Genomic DNA, 18,119 nt, shown 5'->3' with positions numbered 1-18,119 from the left:
AACCGTGCCTCTGAAGGGAACCAGAACCCTGGGATACAAAGGAAAAGGCCACACACACTCAGCAGCAGCTCCTTTAATGTGAACACTTTGTCCGGGGCATGCCTTCGGTACAGTCAGCACGGACAACCTGCACTCTGCTCAGAGCAGAGCTGACAGTCTACAGCTGCACGGGCACCAGCACTTCCTTCCAGAGCTCAGGCTGGCTATGTCTGTGTCTACTTGGTGGGTAGGAGGTGCAAATTCTAGCACCTTAAAAGAAAAGGAACATTGTGGTCTGTTGCATACAGTTTGTCCTTGGCTTTAGGTCATCTTTTCATACCTGCCAATTTGAGTTCTGAAAGGTTAAGTATGGTACCTGTCTAGAAATGACAAAGTGACTACCATTTAAAAGCCACATAATAAGGTATGTTACAGTTTAAGAGTTAAGCCAGGTCAGACATGCAAGAGAACAGGTCTACACAGACTGAATGTAGTACAGGAAGGTGTGTGAAACTAGGCTGACCTTCCCTCTCACGGTGAATTCACCTAAACCAGATCTCTATGCAGAAAACTTTTTCTTAAGTTTAAAGAACTGTTTCTTACCTGGTGGTGTAGCATTAGTTTATTTCATCCAACCTAGCATTTCAGTTTCTCTTCCTCTGGGATGTGTTTCTCAAATGAGTGGATCCCACCAGTTTACATTTGCCACAAGTACACACTCTTGTAAACAGTGCCCTAATCATGATGCTTTTACTGTTCAATCCTCAACTTCAGGAGAAAAGATCTGTAAGATACTTGATTTCGGCAGAACAGTTCACTGGAGGGAGAGACACGGTTCAATATGCTTATGAATTATCCATTCAGTGTGACCAAGGGTGATTCAAACAAATCAGCTTGGGGCCTAGGGACTAGTCTTAAATCTAACTTAATCACGTTATAATTAATAGAGTCCCCTTAACTCAAGGAGAGTATTATGTTCCTTTTAAACCAAGTAGCACTGTATACAAGGGGAAACATTTAAGCCAATGTTTCCATGCATTGGCAAGGTTTTAGCAATATTTCTGTAATTCATGTTTACTTTTAAATTCATAAATCATGACTATAAAAATAACCTATGGTATGGGATAAGTAGACTTTCCTTACCTGTTTTATTATAAGAAAATAGCAAAGATCTTGAGGGCAAATTCATAATGACTCATTAACAAAGTCCATTTATGCTGTGAAGTGATGGTAGTTAAGCCAGAAAAGTCCAGTTTACTTATTCCCATAATGTTCCTTACTAGCTGTAAGCCAACACCACTCACAAAAATTACTTGAAGACATTTTTACTTTCAAACTGCATGAGTGAAATAGCATAGTTGGCTGTGCACTGGCTGCTCTCGGGGTAGCCTGCAGCTAGTACAGGAGCACACTTCTACTTTCTCCACCACTTCAGAAAGCTGTCTGCTCAACAGCCTATTCCACTGGCTGCTTCTCCAAACAGGAAAGGAATCTCAACCCTTGGAAAAGGGGGAAACAGATGGATAAGTTTCCCAGCCTCACTGTAAGCACGGTTGCTTACACCTTAGGTCTAAACTGCAAAACAAAAATACAAAGATCTGTAAACCATCACCATTCTGTATGTGACACTCTAAATAGTAAGCCTCTGAGGCAGGCTGAAAATAAGCAGATCTATACATGTGTACTAGATGTCAGAGATAGCTTGTTTATTAGTATTATTTTCCACTGATCCAGTAACTAAAACACTTCGAAAGGGTAGATGGTGCCAGTTATTTGCCCTGGTACCTTTGGGCCCAGGAAGTTCATCATGGTGTGCAGACAAAGTGCTTCCAAGGTTGTTTGTGCTTTTTTCCATAAATTGATATATATATAATATATATTGGCCTCAGCCAAAGATTCAGATTCTCCTAATTTTAATTGCTTTTGTTTGCCATGGTCCTATAGTTCTCAAGCAAGTTACAATAGCATTTAAGGTCTTCCAATAGAAGGAATGGTAAAAAGGAAACAAAATGCATTGAGCAAGGGAAACACAATCAATAGCCAATGGCCTGCTCTCACTCCACATTTTAATATAAAATACTCACACAGCGCACTACACCTCTCTGCTAGCTGAACACTGCTACTGATGAGCCCCAGACCACAGGAAAAAGAAACTTTTCTCTCCCAGTTTGTATGAACAGAAAACGTAATTCCAAACACTATTGGGAAGTTGCTTTCATGGCAGGAAATATGTTCCAGAGTCCACGCTGGAGGAAGCAGGCAAGGAAACAGCACTTTTCTGGCACCCAATCTGATCCCACGCCTGTTGGAATCGAGTCCAGTGTCTCATTAGTGTTCCCTTTGAAACGTCTGTTGGCTGTCCCTGCACACAGCAGCCTTCTCCCTCCAGAACTGCATTTCTCCAGTCCTCCTTTTGCTGTGACTTCTTCCATTAAGAGTTAAATAATAATTAATGTTATTCTAAAGATGAGTTAAAAACCCAAAATGCAGGTCAGAATCCTGCCATCAGGGTGTCATGTCTCAGGGAGCTGGTTAATGTCTGTCAGTTTGGTATCATTCAGAATTGCCCGGATCCTCTCCAAGGAGTCTGCTTGCCGGATCCTCTCTAACTGCACCTGGAGGAACAAAGAAGAGATGAGCGCAGGTGATGATGCCCTGCCTATGTGCCCTCTATCTGGACTACTCAGTTGACATGCAGCAGATTAGTTCAACAGATTAGGCTCTTCAAAGAAAAAAACCATACTTTAAGACTTCACCAAATCAATTAAATTAAATAACAGTGCCCATCCAGTACCCCTCACCCTGATGATTCAGTTGAAGGTAGAAGGGAAAGGAGAAGGGGGCCAAGTTCGTAGAAGAGACCAAGTTTCTGGGTTAGTGATCATGCAAAGATCTGAGGTAGAGACAGGCAATTAGAGTCCTCCGGCTACATTGGTGCCCCCTCCCACAGAGGGCCCTAAATACCTCACCTGAAGAGTCTGAGAAAGTTTTACAAAATCTCTCTGGACTTGTTCACTGACATCTAATTCTGTCTGCAACCTCTGAGCTTTGTTCTTCTCTTCAAACATGAGCTGTTCAACAGTGGCCTGAAAAATACAAGTTCTGAGTGAAGGCTGATGCTAAAGAGCTGCTGCACCTCTCTTCCTGAGGAACTCCATCACTCACTGCGGGAGGTGCAGCCTTTCTCTTTATTTTGTGTACTAAGGACTGAGCCCAGGACCACAGCTTTGTGGTAGGCAAGCACTGTACAGTGCCAAGCATATCCCAACTCGTCCTACTACTAGAGCAGAGACCTGAAGGATACCTCCATATTCCATTAATCTTTGTTTTTTCCACTGACTTTTGTGGGGAGGGCGCATGCCACAGCACACAAGTGGCAGCCACAGGACAAGTTGCAGGACTCAATTCTTCTACCATGTGGGCCCTAAGGATTGAATTCAGGCTTGGCAGCAAGCATTTCTACTCGCACTGGTTTCCATCTTTGTTTGTTTTAAGATAGGGTCTCCCATAGCCCACACAAGCCCCCGACCTTGCTCTATTGTGGTGAGAATGACCTTGAAATTCTGATCCACCTGCCTCCCTTCTGGGATGACAGCTTGTGCTAACACACCCAGTTCTGTGCTGGACATCAAACCCCAGGGACAAGTGCATGCTAACTAGGCAAGCGCTCCACCAGCTCAGCTTTATCCCCAGCCCTATCTCCTTTTACATGTACTGTGTGTGGAGAGGGAAGCACTCACAGGACGTCATCAGGAGAACAACCATAGAGAAGTGGTTCTCTCCTTCCATTTTGTGGGCCCCACAGATGAAAAACTCCAGTCAGCAAGTTTGGCAGCAAGCACCCTTTACCTGCTGATCCATTTCCCCCCACCCATTCTCCTTCTGTAGGGCAGCATCACCAGTTGGGTGGGCTACTTTGCTGGTATGAAAGCCAGAATAAGAAATGTATTCAGAGTGCTATGTCCTTAATCCCAAGATAACAGCTGTCACAGCCACACAATGTTTAAACAGGAATTTCCTTTGACATTAACACAGGCCAGCAGCTAGTGCTACCTCCAGCCTCCTCTAAAGATTATAGCCTTGTTCTAAAAGCAAGAACGTACCGACCACCACTGACTCAACTCATAAGACCACATCTAGGAATATCCCCCATAATCAGCCATATGATTTTAATTCTATCCAGACTCATCAAGATAATCCATGAATCTGCTTCAATGAAATCTTAGCATCTGATATAGGGATGGCATGGGGTGATGTTTTCAAAGCACCCTTCCTCCTTCAATCATGAACCTAGGGCCTCGTGCATGCTAGGTAAGCAGTCCACCACTAAACTCTATATCCCCAGCCCCCACCCCACCTTTTCAAATAACATTTTGTTTTTACTTTTTGAGATAGGGTCCAGCTAAGTGGCCAAAGCTGGTGTTAAGCTACTTGGTAGCCTCTGGAAGACCTTTGAACTAGCAGTCCTCCTCCTGCCTTGCCCTCTATGAACAGAGCTGCAGGCAGGCCAGCGTCAACCTGCCCAGCAGAGCAGCACTTCCAACAGAGTGCTGTCCACGCTGGAGTAACCCGGTTCACAGTGTGTGTGCAGGTGATTATTTGCACATGTGCACGTGACAGAAAAGTCTGTCAAACCTGGGGCTGGAGTGACAGACAACCCTGAGCTGGCATATGCATGCTAGGAGCTGAACACAAGTCCAGTGCTCATAACTACTGAGCTATCGCTATAACTCTGGGCTGAAATTTCTAATCTACTACTAACTGAAGCCATTAAAGCCTGTGACCCAAGTCTACAAAATTGGCAGAGGGAAGACTTAACCCACAGGTACATTAAATCCATTTTCTTTTGACAAGTTGTTAGTAGAACCAATGTTCAGAATATAACTACAAACAGCAAAGTTTTGTTTTTTTCTGCATTTTTTTTTAATTTTTAAGAAATTGTGGGTGTTTTGTATATACATAGATCTGTGTACCACAGACCTGCAATGCCCATGGAGGCCAGAAGTGGCACTAGATCTCCCTGTGACTAGAGTTAAAAAGATGGTTGTAATACAATGTGTTCGTGCTAGGAACTGAACCCAGGTCCTCCAAGAGTAACCAGCATTCTTAACCACTGAGCCAGCTCTCTAGCCCCCTTATTTGTTTGCTTGAGAAGGTCTTACTATGTAGACCAGGCTGGCCTTGAACACGTATCTTCTTCACTGGCTGGGGTTAATTAGGTGTGTCCTGCCATGTCTTAGCCTCATTTTTTAAATTAAAAGACCAACAAACATAATTACCTTAGCAGCAGTTTCCTTCTTTAACTGTTCCTCTAAATTAACTTTTATTTCTTGGAGGCTCTCAAGTTGTTGCGACTTCTCTCTTAATGTAGATTCCAACTGTGAAATCAAAAGCATAGAAACTTTGAAGGCCACACAGCACTATCTAGATGTACCTGTAACCCACAGTACCATGCCCAGAGTCAGGCTTGCTTTTGGCTGTGCCTGGAATGTCCTCGAACTTCAGAATGTATATTTTCTTGTCCTTCCAGACCTGGCCTTTACCTATGTCTTAGGTACCTACCATATTCTAATTCTAAGGCCTGAATGATGAGTAAGGACAAGCAGGTGTGGAAATAATCAATGCCTATCAACACAAAGGCAGCAGCATTTGACTCAAAACTGGACAGTATTTTCTACAAGAGATGATGACTAACTTTTGCTTTTAGTACTGGGGATTAAACCCAGGTCTCACAGGCTAGGCAAGCATGTGGTCACTTAGTCTCCATCCCCAACTCCTTTTGAAACAGGGTCTTGCTTTTTGTTCAGGTTGGTTCTGAACTGGTGTTGAGCTCTAAGGCCTAAGCAGGCCTCGATCCTGTGGTTCTGTCTCCTCTCTACACCGCCAGCATGGACTAACATTTTCACCGGGGAAGGAAAGGGTGACAAGGTAAAGAAAGTAAAGAGATATTCCAAAAACAGAATGTGTGCTCTGCCCAAGGGTGGTGCTCTGGCTACCTGCAGTAGTGTGGGGCCGGAGAGTCTGGGAAGCCTGAGGTGAGAGACCACTGCTCTATACGTAGACTTGCCCTCCTTGTTGAAGAGAAGTGCTGGAGAGTTGAAAAGATTGAGATAGCCTGGCTTCAACACGAGGTGAACTGGACAGGCTCCAGTTCTCAGGCTTCTTAGGAAACAAACCGAGATATGACAACAGGCCAGTGAGACGTGACGTCTCAGAGTGAGGGTGTGGCTCAGTGGGACAGCACACACATGAATTCAATCCCCAGACCCATTAAAGCAAAGTAAAAAGTGAAGTCTGAACGCGGACTGGCAGTGGGGTAGAATGTGGTGCATCTGAGCCTGGGACTTCTGTTCAGTGGGAGGAAAGCACTCTTCCGCTGAGCTACACCCTCCAGGCCCTTGCAGTGTGACCTAAAGAGAACTCTACAGAAGTAGAAGGGAGACCCAGACTGCTTGTTACGGAGAAGTGCCTGGGAGGTCGGGTGGAGGGTGGCACTCTTTCAAGAACCTTGGAAAACTAATGACTTCCTACAAGTATAATGCAAGGAGGAACTTTGTGGCTTTGTGTTTCATTTGGAAAGGCAGTCTTTTTTATACTCAGGCGGCCCCAAACCTGAATCAGCTCCTTGAGTGCTAAGACGACAGCACCACACCCATCCCACTTCCTCCCTCTTAAAGGGAAACAGCTGGGCCATTTTTACACAGTGGGAGAAAGATCAATCAAGAGGTAGCTGTTAAACAATAGAGAGCATTGCCAGTGTCACTGTAATGAGAGACAAGCCATTATTTCAAAGACAAGACTGATAATAAAGTAGGAGAGCATGTGACTGGGGAACCTGGGACTCCAGTGGCCCTGTGTAATGACTGAGCAGTGAGGGTACTGAGATGACAGTGACTGAAAGCCACTGTGAATAATGAAAGACTGTCTAGGAGTACTTGAGACCATGACAGAAAGGGCATGAGATGCCACCAATCCTGGCAGCATTAGCTTCTTGAAACAACAGGCCTAATCCAGAACTGGGCAACAGCTGAGTGAGAAGCCGACTAAAGAGTCCGGCAAGCCAGAGAAGGTCAGGTTGGGAGGAAAGAGAGCAAAGCCAGGAAGCTGTTGTTCCAAGTTTGGGGAACTGGAAGAGGCACTCAAATGAGACAGAAGAAAGAGAAACAAGGCACGGCCAGTATGAGAAGCAGGGCAGCATTGGAGTGAAGGTCTTTTGGGTCAAGGACACTGAGGTCAGGAGGCGTGAGCTCATCTCCTACACTGCTGAGGCTCATTAGGAAACCACGCCTGTGGGCACAAGTGCATGCACACTAGCTGTGCAGCAGTCAGACTGACCGCGCCAGGCCGTGCCCATCCCCACACGGCCCAGCACACAGAGGTTCTCCGTACACATTCTCTTCCACTGCCCCTCTATTTCCCACTAGGAAGATGCTCCTTAAAAGCAGGGATTATGCCTCAGCTATCTCATTTCTTTCTTCTGGCACAGGATTTAATAGATAACTACTGAGTGTTGATAGAATTAATTTTAAACTTGTGACTCACCTGTCCCTTTTCAACTTTTATTCTTTCTAATTCAGCTTTTAGACTAGAAATGGAAGCTAGGACAAAAGGGAGAAATATTAGCAGTTATATTTTTTCCATAAAATGTCCCCAAAGAGTCAGAGATACACTATGGACAAAAGTGCTCTCTCTCAAACTAACCCAGAAAACTGACATTATAGTCAAGCTCAGGGAAAGGCCAAGTAACATGCATACTGTGTTCCAATCTAAATCAGACCATATCTAACTGGAGGACAGCAATGCTGTTAGCAATAAAGTTCTGTAAAGAAATGTCTGGCCCTGGCACTCATAGCTTTGGCTCCATTACTATCAAAGCTTATAAAAGGACAGAGAGGATTTGGGGCTTTCACAGTTACTGCACATCTAAGCACCTAGGACAGGTGTTCTTTTATACTTTTGTTCTCTACACCTATGACCATCCATTCATCTAAACAGTGCTATTTACCCATACCTGGAGCCCTGGCCTCCTGCTCTGCTCTGGGATGGGGGAGGCGGAGGGGACGGGACCACACTACACCCGCAGAGCTCCATCCCCAGCTCACCAGCAGCACGTCTTTCTCACCTATTTCCTCCTTGCAGTTTTCAATTTCCAGCTGCAATGTCTCTTCAAGGTTTTCTTTTAAACACTGTTCCGCCTGAATTTGCTCTTTTAGAAAAAGTATTTCAGCCTTCAGCTTCTCTTCCATGTGGTCTGCTGCTGTCCGCACATGAACAATGTTCTCACGATATTTTAAAACCAGTTCCCGGAGCACCTGGATTCAGTAAACAAGAGGTTACTGAATATTTATGTTTCAAATGATTTGGTTATTTAGACTGTGAATTTCAATGACCACACAGTGTTCTGAAAGCACATGCCTTTGCACATTAACAGTCAACATGGCCAAAAAGTTGTGTTGTAAACTACATTTTCCCCTCAAAGCTGATTTATGAGAAGGAAAAATAAAACGTTACATAATTTCTTCATGAAATTCACTAGGAAGAATACCTTCATGAAGCTAAAAAGAGAATAAATTCAGGAACAAGAATAAACTCGATAAAATACATTTAATTGGGGCTGGAAAGATGGCTCAGTGGTTAAGAGCACTGACTGCTCTTCCAGAGGTCCTGAGTTCAATTCCCAGCAACCATGTGGCTCACAACCATCTGTAATGAGATCTGATGCCCTCTTCTGGTGTGTCTGAAGACAGTGACAGTGTACTTATATATAATAAATAAATCTAAGAAAACAAATACATTTAACTTACCTATTCATATATTCAAATGCTCACTGGAAATCTCTTTAGGCAAAGTACTATGTCAAGTAAGTAATGACCGCAGACAGACAGACACACACACACACACACACACACACACAAAGACAGGCGGTAAACTTTTTTTTGGTTTTGTTGAGAAAGACTGGCCTCACATTAACAAGAGATCCACCTGCTTCTGCCTCCCAAATGCTGAGATTACAGCACGTGCCATCATATCTGGCTTTTCCCTCTCAAATTTCAATCATTTAGAACATGTAATCATACCCTACAGAAAACCAACCCAAACTAGCTTTCCGAGCAGCTTTCTAATTGAATACATTTTCCTAGTGTTTTGGGATGGGGCTTACCTATGTTGCCCAGGCTGGCCTGGAACTCCCTACGCAGCCCATCTGGCTTCAAACTCATGAACCTCTTGCCTCAGTCTCTAGAGTGTTGGGATTGCAGGCAAGCACCACCATGCTCATCTTAGATAGCTTTTAAATCTAGGAATAAAAATTCTCTAGAGAACAGAACAAAGAACTATTTCCAACCTAAAAGCAAAGTTTTATCAGAGGTGAAGGTGGTGGCAATGTTATTTAAAGATCACGGCAGAGACACAAGTTTCCCAAACTTTCTGTATCAGCAATTACCAGTTAAGCAAGGGGCAAGAGTTCCCTAAGAGGGCCAGGTCTGGGCTAGACCACAGCAGTGGGTGTGATGAACAACTGTGTCTTTAAAAGCAAATCAACAACAAACAACTCTACTAGTAATGTTAATATGTACACAGAGAAAAATTAGGTAGGATTACAAGAAACTTACTTATAAAAAGATAAATTTATGTTATATTTGATTTTTTTCATTTGAAACAAGAGTCTCACTATGTAGTGCAGGCTGGCCTAGAACACACTAGGTAGAACTGGCTGGCCTCAAACATAGCAATCCTCCTGCCTCAGCTGCCCAAGTGTTGAGATTACAGGGTCAAGACATTAAAACCAGCTCACACCTAATTTTTAAATTATTTGAAGCAATGAAGAGTTTTCACTCACTATTTTATTCTTGCACATGTGAGTGAGTGACAGGCCCTGGCATATGGCCCGTGTGGAGACTCCAGCAAAGGGGTTCCAGGGACTGACTCTGTCTGCAGACTCTGCAGCAGGCACCCTTCATCTACTGAGACATCTCACCAGCCCAGGTTTTCTTTCTAAAAAATAAAAGGCTCTCTCAAATAAAATTCTCTTATTTTGCTTTGAAACTTGGTCTAAGAAATTTCGTCTCTACTTAGGCAATATTGAGTTCTGAAGGTCATAAACCTAAAAAGGTATTTTCCTTTAATATTGCAAGATTTAGAAATACATAGTTGAAACATTTGAAGAATTAAGAGTAATTTCCCTACAAAAGCAGAGTACAAGTGGAAAAACAAAGTCCATCTTTCTATTCAGAAAATAGATGAGTGTAACATAACTCTTTAAAAAGTATCACCCAGGGGTTGGGGGTTTAGCTCAGTGATAATAGCGCTTGCCTAGCAAGCCCAAGGCCCTGGGTTCAGTCCTCAGCTCCAAAGGGGGGGAAAAAAGTATCACCCATTTTGCCAAAAGCAATGTACAGATTCAATGCAACCCCCATCAAAATTCAAACTCAATTCTTCACAGAGATAGAAAGGGCAATTTTCAAATTCATCTGGAATAACAAAAAAAACCCAGGATAGCAAAAACTATCCTCAACAATAAAAGAACTTCTGGGAGAATCACCATCCCTGACCTCAAGCAGTATTACAGAGCAATAGTGATAAAAACTGTATGGTATTGGTACAGAGACAGGCAGATAGATCAGTGGAACAGAACCGAAGACCCAGAAATAAACCCACACACCTATAATCACTTGATCTTTGACAAAGAAGTTAAAACCGTCCAGTGGAAGAAAGACAGCATTTTCAGCAAATGGTGCTGGCCCAACTGGAGGTCAGCATGTAGAAGAATGCAAATTGATCCATTCTTATTGCCCTTATTGCCATTCTTCTTGCACAGAGCTTAAATCCAAGTGGATCAAGGACCTCCACATCACACCAGATACACTCAAACTAATAGAAGAAAAAGTGGGGAAGAGTCTCGAACACATGGGCATGTAGGAAAATTTCCTGAACAAAACACCAATGGCTTATGCTCTAAGATCAAGAATCGACAAATGGGATCTCATAAAACTGCAAGGCTTCTGTAAGGCAAAGGACACTGTCATTAGGACAAAACGGCAACCAACAGATTGGGAAAAGGTCTAATATCCAAAATATACAAAGAACTCAAGAAGTTAAGATTCAAGAGAGCCAAATAACCCTATTAAAAATGGGGTACAGAGCTAAACAAAGAATTCTCAGCTGAGGAATATGGAATGGCTGAGAAGCACCTAAGAAATGTTCAACATCCTTAGTCATCAGGGAAATGTAAATCAAAACAACCCTGAGATTCCACTTCACACCAGTCAGAATGGCTAAGATCAAAAACTCAGGTGACAGCACATGCTGGCGAGGATTCGGAGAAAGAGGAACACTCCTCTTTGTTGGTGGGGTTGCAGACTGGTACAACCACTCTGGAAATCAGTCTGGAGGTTCCTCAGAAAATTGGACATTACACTACCTGAGGACCCAGCTATACCTCTCATAGTCATATACCCAAAAGATGTCCCAACATATAACAAAGACACATGTTCCACTATGTTCATAGCAGCCTTATTTATACTAGTCAGAAGCTGGAGAGAACCCAGATGTCCTTCAACAAAGGAATGGACTCAGAAAATGTGGAACATCTACACAATGGAATACTACTCAGCTATCAAAACAATGACTTCATGAAATTCATAGGCAAATGGATTGAACTAAAAAATATCATCCTGCGTAAGGTAACCCAATCACAGAAAAACACACATGGTACGCATTCACTGATAAGTGGGCATTAGCCCAAAAGCTTGAATTACCCAAGATGCAATCCACAGACCACATGAAGCTCAGGAAGAAGGATGACCAAAGTGCAGATGCTTCACTCCTTCTTAAAAAGGGGAACAAAAATACCCATAGGAGGGGATATGGAGACAAAGTTTAGAGCAGAGACTGAAGAAACAGCCATTCAGAGCCTGCCCCACATGTGGACCATACATATACAGCCACCAAACTAGATAAGATTAATGATGCTAAGAAGTGCATGCTAACAGGAACCGGATATAGATCTCTCCTGAGAGACACAGCCAGAGCATGTCCAATACAGAGTGGAATGCTAGCAGCAAACACTGAACTGAGAACGTCCCCTGGACCCCTGTTGGAGGAATTAGAGAAAGGACTGAAAGAGCTGAAGGGTCTTGCAATCCCATAAGAACAACAATGCCAACCAACCAGAGCTTCCAGGGACTAAACCACTACCCAAAAACTGACCCATGGCTCCAACTGCATATGCAGCAGAGGATAGCCCTGTTGGTCACCAGTGGAAGGGGAAGCCCTTGGTCCTGCCAAGGTTGGACCCCCAGAGCAGGGGAATGTCAGGGGAGGGGGGTAATGGAGTAGATGTGGGAGAACACCCTTACGGGGGAGGGGGAGGTGATAGGGGGCTAATGGACAGGAAACAAGTAAAGGGAATAACATTTGAAATGTAAATAAAGAAATATATCCAATAAAAAAAAGTATCACAAGGAAGCAACCTGGTGGACCTGAGCATATGGCTTACTCTGGTCCTACATGGCTAAACCATAGATAGACCTTGGTTTTGGCAATGGAGTCCAATACCAAAAGCACAAGCAACGGGGGGAAAAAAGACAAACTGCACTTCATCAAAATTAAAAAAAAATAATAATAATAATAATAATAATAATAATAATAATATGACTCAAATAACCCCACTTTACTGGAGTAAAATACCTGAAACCCATGGGTTGGTTGGAACATGGGAAGAACTCTTACAAATCAGTAAGACAGATAATCAGTCCAACTTTAAATGAGCAAATGGTCTGGGAATTTCTCCAAGGAAGATATAGAACTCACACATAAGTCATAAACAGATGCTTAATGCCATCAGTCATCAGAGGGATGCGAGATGAAACCACAATGAGCTACCACTCCATGCCCACCAGGGCGACTCTAGTCCAAAGGGAAATAACCATGTTGGTAAAATGTGCAGATTCAGTCAGGCGCCCTGCTACTAGGGGAGAAAATGGGAATGTGGTTTAGAAAAGTTTTGTTTTTGTTTTTGGAGACAAGAGTCTCATTATGTGGCCCTGGCTGACCTCAAACTCACAGAGATCCTCCTGCTTCTGCCTCTGCCTCCCAAGTTCTAGGGGAACAAAACAAAAGAGTTTAATGGTTCTGCTAGTGTGAACTGGTGTAACGGAATCTTCCTCCACTCAGCTGGGAGAATGGAGAGAAGGCTAACAAACAGCAGGCCGTGCTCCAAACAAAAGGAAGGGCACGGCCAATTAGACCGGGCACAGGACTAGAAAGCCAAGGCAGGGACAAGAACAGTCCACCGCTCCAAGCCAGGCCCTCAGGAAGGATGTGCCGACGTACAGAGGCAAACCTACCAGAGTGACAGCAGACAACAGAGGCTGGGGGCACAGGGCTGATATATAACTTCCAACCAAGACTACAAATCCAGCAAAGGCATCTTTTAAAATCAAAAGACCAGCCATGGTGCTGCATCCTTTAATCCCAACTACATTTCTTTTTTTTTGACAAATCAGATTTCAAGCCAAAAGGAGACTGGAGAGACTCTCAGAGGCTAAAACCACGTATAACTCATGTAAAGGATCTGAGCTCAGTTCCCAGCACTCACATCTTTAGTACCTGTAACTCGAGTTCCAGTCAATCCAATGCCCTCTTCTGACTTCCTCAGAAGCTGCAAACATGGCAAGCACACAAAATTAAAATCTTTAAAAATCAATTGATGAAATGCTGGATGTAGTGGTGTACGCCTTTAATCCCAGCACATGGGAAACAGAAGCAGGTGGATCTCTGTGAGTTATAGCTCGGTCTGGTCTACATTGTAAGTTCCAGGACAGCCAGGACTACATAGTGAGGCCCTGTCTTAGGAAACAAAAAAGTTTAAAAAAAAAGAAAAGACCAGGCATATCAGTCCGCTCCTTTAATCCTGACATTCAGTAGACAGAGGCAAGCAGATCTCTGAGTTTAGGGACAGCCAGTGCTACACAGAGGAACTCCTGTCTTACAAACACAAAAATAGGACAAGACAGATGGCTCAGCAGTTAAGAGTACAGGCTTCCAGGGGAACCAGGTTAATTCCCAGCACTCACATGTCAGCTCACAACTGTCTGTAACTCCAGTTCTGAAACTCCAGTTCCAGACAATCCAATACCCTCAAACAGACATGCAGGAAAAACACCAATGCACATAAAGTAAATTAAGTAAATTTAAAAATTAAAAACCAAAAATAAATTAATAGGTGGGCAGTGGTAACACAGGCCTTTAATCCTAGAGCAGAAGCAGGGTTGATCTCTGTAAATTAAGAAGCCGGCCTGGTCTGCAGAGCAAATTTTAGGATGGCCAGGGCTACACAGAGAAACCCTGTCTCAAAAATCCCATACATACATAATACACACACACACACACACACACACACACACACACACACACACACACACACAAAATTAATGAATATAATGCATTAAAAAAAACTGGCATCATTCAGCAGTAAAGCACCTTCCTAGTACACACGAGGCCCTAGAATCAATTCACATACTTCAGGAAACTGGGTACAGTGGCCAACCAGGGCTATTAATGAAACCCATCTTTTAAAAAATCGACATAATTAAGTAAAGTTTGGAGTGGAGAATGCTTCCCCCAAATATGTAACAACTGTATGTGACAAACAATGGTGCACTTAGCATCATGAGATAGAGAAGAAACACAGAAGTCACAGAAGTTCAGACACTGCAATAGCAAGTGATCTCACACCCCACTTCATCAATAGGTCACCAAGACAAAAGCACCCACCAACACTAGCTTACACTACAGATCAAACAGACGTAACAGACAATCTTCACAATACTCTAGCTGTAGTAGACATTCTTCTCAGCAGCCAAATCTGATTAGTAGATGCAAAGAAATACTAAAGATCACAGTGGAAATTAGTGAAACGGAGACTAAAAGAAAATGTAAGGCAGCTGGAGAGATGGCTCAGTGGTTAAGAGCACTGACTGCTCTTCCAGAGGTCCTGAGTTCAAATTCCAGCACCCACATGGTGGCTCAGAACCATCTGTAATGGGATCTGATGCCCTCTTCTGGTGTGCAGGTGTACATGCAGATAGAGCACTCATGCATAAAATAAATAAATCATTAAAAGAGAGGGAGAAAAGAAAATATAAAAGAGCAATGGAATAGAATCTATTTTTTGAAAAGAGAAATAAGAAGCTGAGCGATATTTGCACATGACTTTAATCCCAGCTCTTGGGAGGAAGAGGCAGGCAGAGCTCTGTGAGTTCGAGGCCATCCTAGTCTACAAAGTGAGTTGTTCCAGGACAGCCAAAGGTACACAGAATGACCCTGTCTCAAAATAAATTAAATAAATAAATAAATAAGGAAGGAAGGAAGGAAGGAAGGAAGGAAGGAAGGAAGGAAGGAAGGAAGGAAGGAAGGGCCGACAAAAAAAATGAGATTAGCAAACATTTAGCTAAAGTAACCCAAGGATCCTCTTGGGGGGGTGGGGGGGAATCATCCAAATTATAGAACTAGAGATGAAAGGAGATATTACAACAGACACTGCTAATATCCAGAAGACCACCAGAGAAAGTACTTAACTTAAATTCCAGTAGTTTGGAAGAGAAGAATAAATTCATGGAGGCATATGACACACTCAAAGTAAACCAAGAACAAAAGCAACTCCAGCAGATCTGTCACAAATACTGAGGTCAGCAAATCTCCCAGAAGAAAGCCCAGGATGAGACAGTCACTGCAGAATTCTACCAGACCTACAATAGAAATATCAATGCTCCACAAACTATCTGTTCAAGAGAGAGGAGGGAACCTTCCAAACATGGTCTATAAAAATCAGTATTACCCTGATACTAAAACCAGGTAAAGAAAGGAAAGAGGGAGGGAGGGAACACAAATGTAAAACTCCTCAACAAAAGGCCAGAGAGATGGCTAAGTGGTTAAGACTAGGCTTTGATTCCTAGCACCTCTGTGGTAGTTCAGAACCCTAATAACTCCAGTCCAGGGATTCCGACACCCTCTTCTGACCTCTGAAGGCACCAGACATGTATGTGATACACATACATAAATACATACATACAGGTGAAATACTCATATACATTAAATAATAAAAAAAAATAAGAGAGTTCCTTTGGGGGGCTGGAGAGATGGATCAGCAGTAAGAGCAATGGCTGTTCTAGAGAACCCAGGTCTGATTCCCAGCACTCATATGGTGGTTAAAAACTGTAATTCTAGTCTCAGAGGCTCTGACACCTTTTTGAAACCTCCATGGTACAAAAACACACACACACATAAATAAAATTAAACAAAACTGAAAAAGATTAGCCAACAACATATGCAAATCACTTACATATAATATAGCACGTGAGGAGAACTAAAGACAAAAATCCCATGAAGCTGCAGAAAAGGTTGTTTAACAAAATTAACATACGTTCACAGTACACACCTTGTATAAACTAGGAATACAGGGTTAAAAACATAACACATGCTACACAAGTGCAAGGACCAGCATTTCATTCCCCAGAACTCAGCTAAAAGTCAGCTTGGCTGGTGAAGTTTTGTATTCTACTGCTAGGGAAGCAGGTACAGGAGGGTCCATGAGGCTCACTGGCCAACCATTCTAGCCAGAGTGATAGGCTCCAGGCTCAGTGAATGACCCTGTCCCAAGAGAACAGAAGAGAGATTGAGGAAGTTAACCTGCTATCTACCTCTGGCCTCCACATGTGCATACACATTTATATATAAATACATATACTCAGGCAAAATGAACATACTACCCATGCCATTCTATGCCTCTGGTTGTATCCAATGAAAAGACAACTGCAAGCATCACTGTAACATCCCGATAGACAGGAGCAAGCACTCCACTTGCACTCAGCATAGTGCTTAATGATTAGCCAGCAATAAAGCAAGACAGACAGACAAAGAGAAGTCAAAGTACCCCACCTACAGATGATACGAGTCTATATTTGAAAGACTCTAAGGACACCACCAATACACTCTTTCTTGAAATAGCAGAAAGTTAAAACTTAACATAGGAAAATCAGTAGTTCTTCTATATTCTGAATGTCAATAACCAGCAGCCTGAGAAAGAGATGAGGAAAGCAGTTCCATGCATGATGGTGTGAAACAACAAACAGGACCAACCTAGCCCACGAGTCTGAGTTCTCTAACGTGAAAGCTAGAAGGAAAGCAGAGGAAACAAACGGAAGACATTAGAAAACTGAAAATTGCTTGACAGCTTAGTAGAACAAGTGTTTTGAAAATTGACATATTATTAAAATTTAGCTAAAGGTTCAATGCAATCTCCATAAAAATCCCCGTGGGATAGAGGGACGGAGAAGTGGGATTGTGAAGTGGATTTGGAAGCACTGAACACAGAAAGGCAAGAGCAGTTCTGAGCAGACGTGCAAGGCTTAACCACACCAGCAGAGGTGTCTGGATGCCGCTCCAAAGGCTCAGGAGGTAAGAACTGACGGTGGGAAACGGGCATGACGTGCTGAGGACGCCAAGTGTCCCCCAAAGGCTCGTGTGTTTGAATACTGAGTCACCAACATGGAACAAAATGGGTGCGTGGGGTAAGTTCTGAGGTTTCTAGACCAGCTGCACTCCTTTTCTCACTCTGCTTCCTGACTGAAGAGGCGCTAGGACCAGCTGCCTCATGGTCCTGCTGTCCTTGGCCACGAAAGACTGCAGGTGAAATGAATTTGTCCTCCCATAGGCTGCTGTTGTTAGGCATTTTGTCCTAGCAATGAAAAAATCTAACTATTGCATGATTAATACACAAAGAATTCACACACAAAAACAATCACACTTTAAAAAAAATTGAATCAACAAATTGAACAGACTATTTTCCAAGAAGTTAAAATGGGAAACAAAAAAAAAAAAAAAAAACCCAAAAAACATACAAATGCTAAACACCCTTAGCCATCAGAAAAATACAAATCAAAACTACACTGAGATTCCATCTCACCTCAGTTAGAGGATTACCATAAACAATGTTAAAAAAAAATCAAGACCAATAAAACTACCACAGTAAATGTTGGCATAGATATAAGGGATATAATAAAGTTATTTATTTATAATGTATACCCTTATAACAATGTTGGTAAGAATGTAGCTGTACTCTAGCCACTATAAACATTACA

General features: G+C 42.9%; 1 protein-coding gene across 4 annotated transcripts in view; it reads right to left on the bottom strand.

Annotated features, from left to right (window-relative positions):
* Window positions 1-57: 57 nt before the first annotated feature.
* The window catches only part of Rabep1 (rabaptin, RAB GTPase binding effector protein 1), a 102,989-nt gene continuing 84,927 nt past the window's right edge, over window positions 58-18,119 (bottom strand). For all 4 annotated transcript variants that reach the window (XM_032912500.1, XM_032912502.1, XM_032912499.1 and 1 more), the window contains 5 exons: window positions 8,102-8,291; window positions 7,522-7,577; window positions 5,259-5,357; window positions 2,949-3,065; window positions 58-2,594 (listed from right to left, as the gene is read on the bottom strand). In XM_032912500.1, coding sequence (XP_032768391.1) covers window positions 2,493-2,594; window positions 2,949-3,065; window positions 5,259-5,357; window positions 7,522-7,577; window positions 8,102-8,291 — 564 coding nt within the window. In that variant the 3' untranslated portion in view covers window positions 58-2,492. The remainder of the gene's footprint in view (window positions 2,595-2,948; window positions 3,066-5,258; window positions 5,358-7,521; window positions 7,578-8,101; window positions 8,292-18,119) is intronic.

This window comes from Rattus rattus, chromosome 9 (assembly GCF_011064425.1).
Source record: "Rattus rattus isolate New Zealand chromosome 9, Rrattus_CSIRO_v1, whole genome shotgun sequence".
Classification (NCBI taxonomy): Eukaryota; Metazoa; Chordata; class Mammalia; order Rodentia; family Muridae; genus Rattus; species Rattus rattus.
This window is presented reverse-complemented; position numbering and strand designations above follow the sequence as displayed.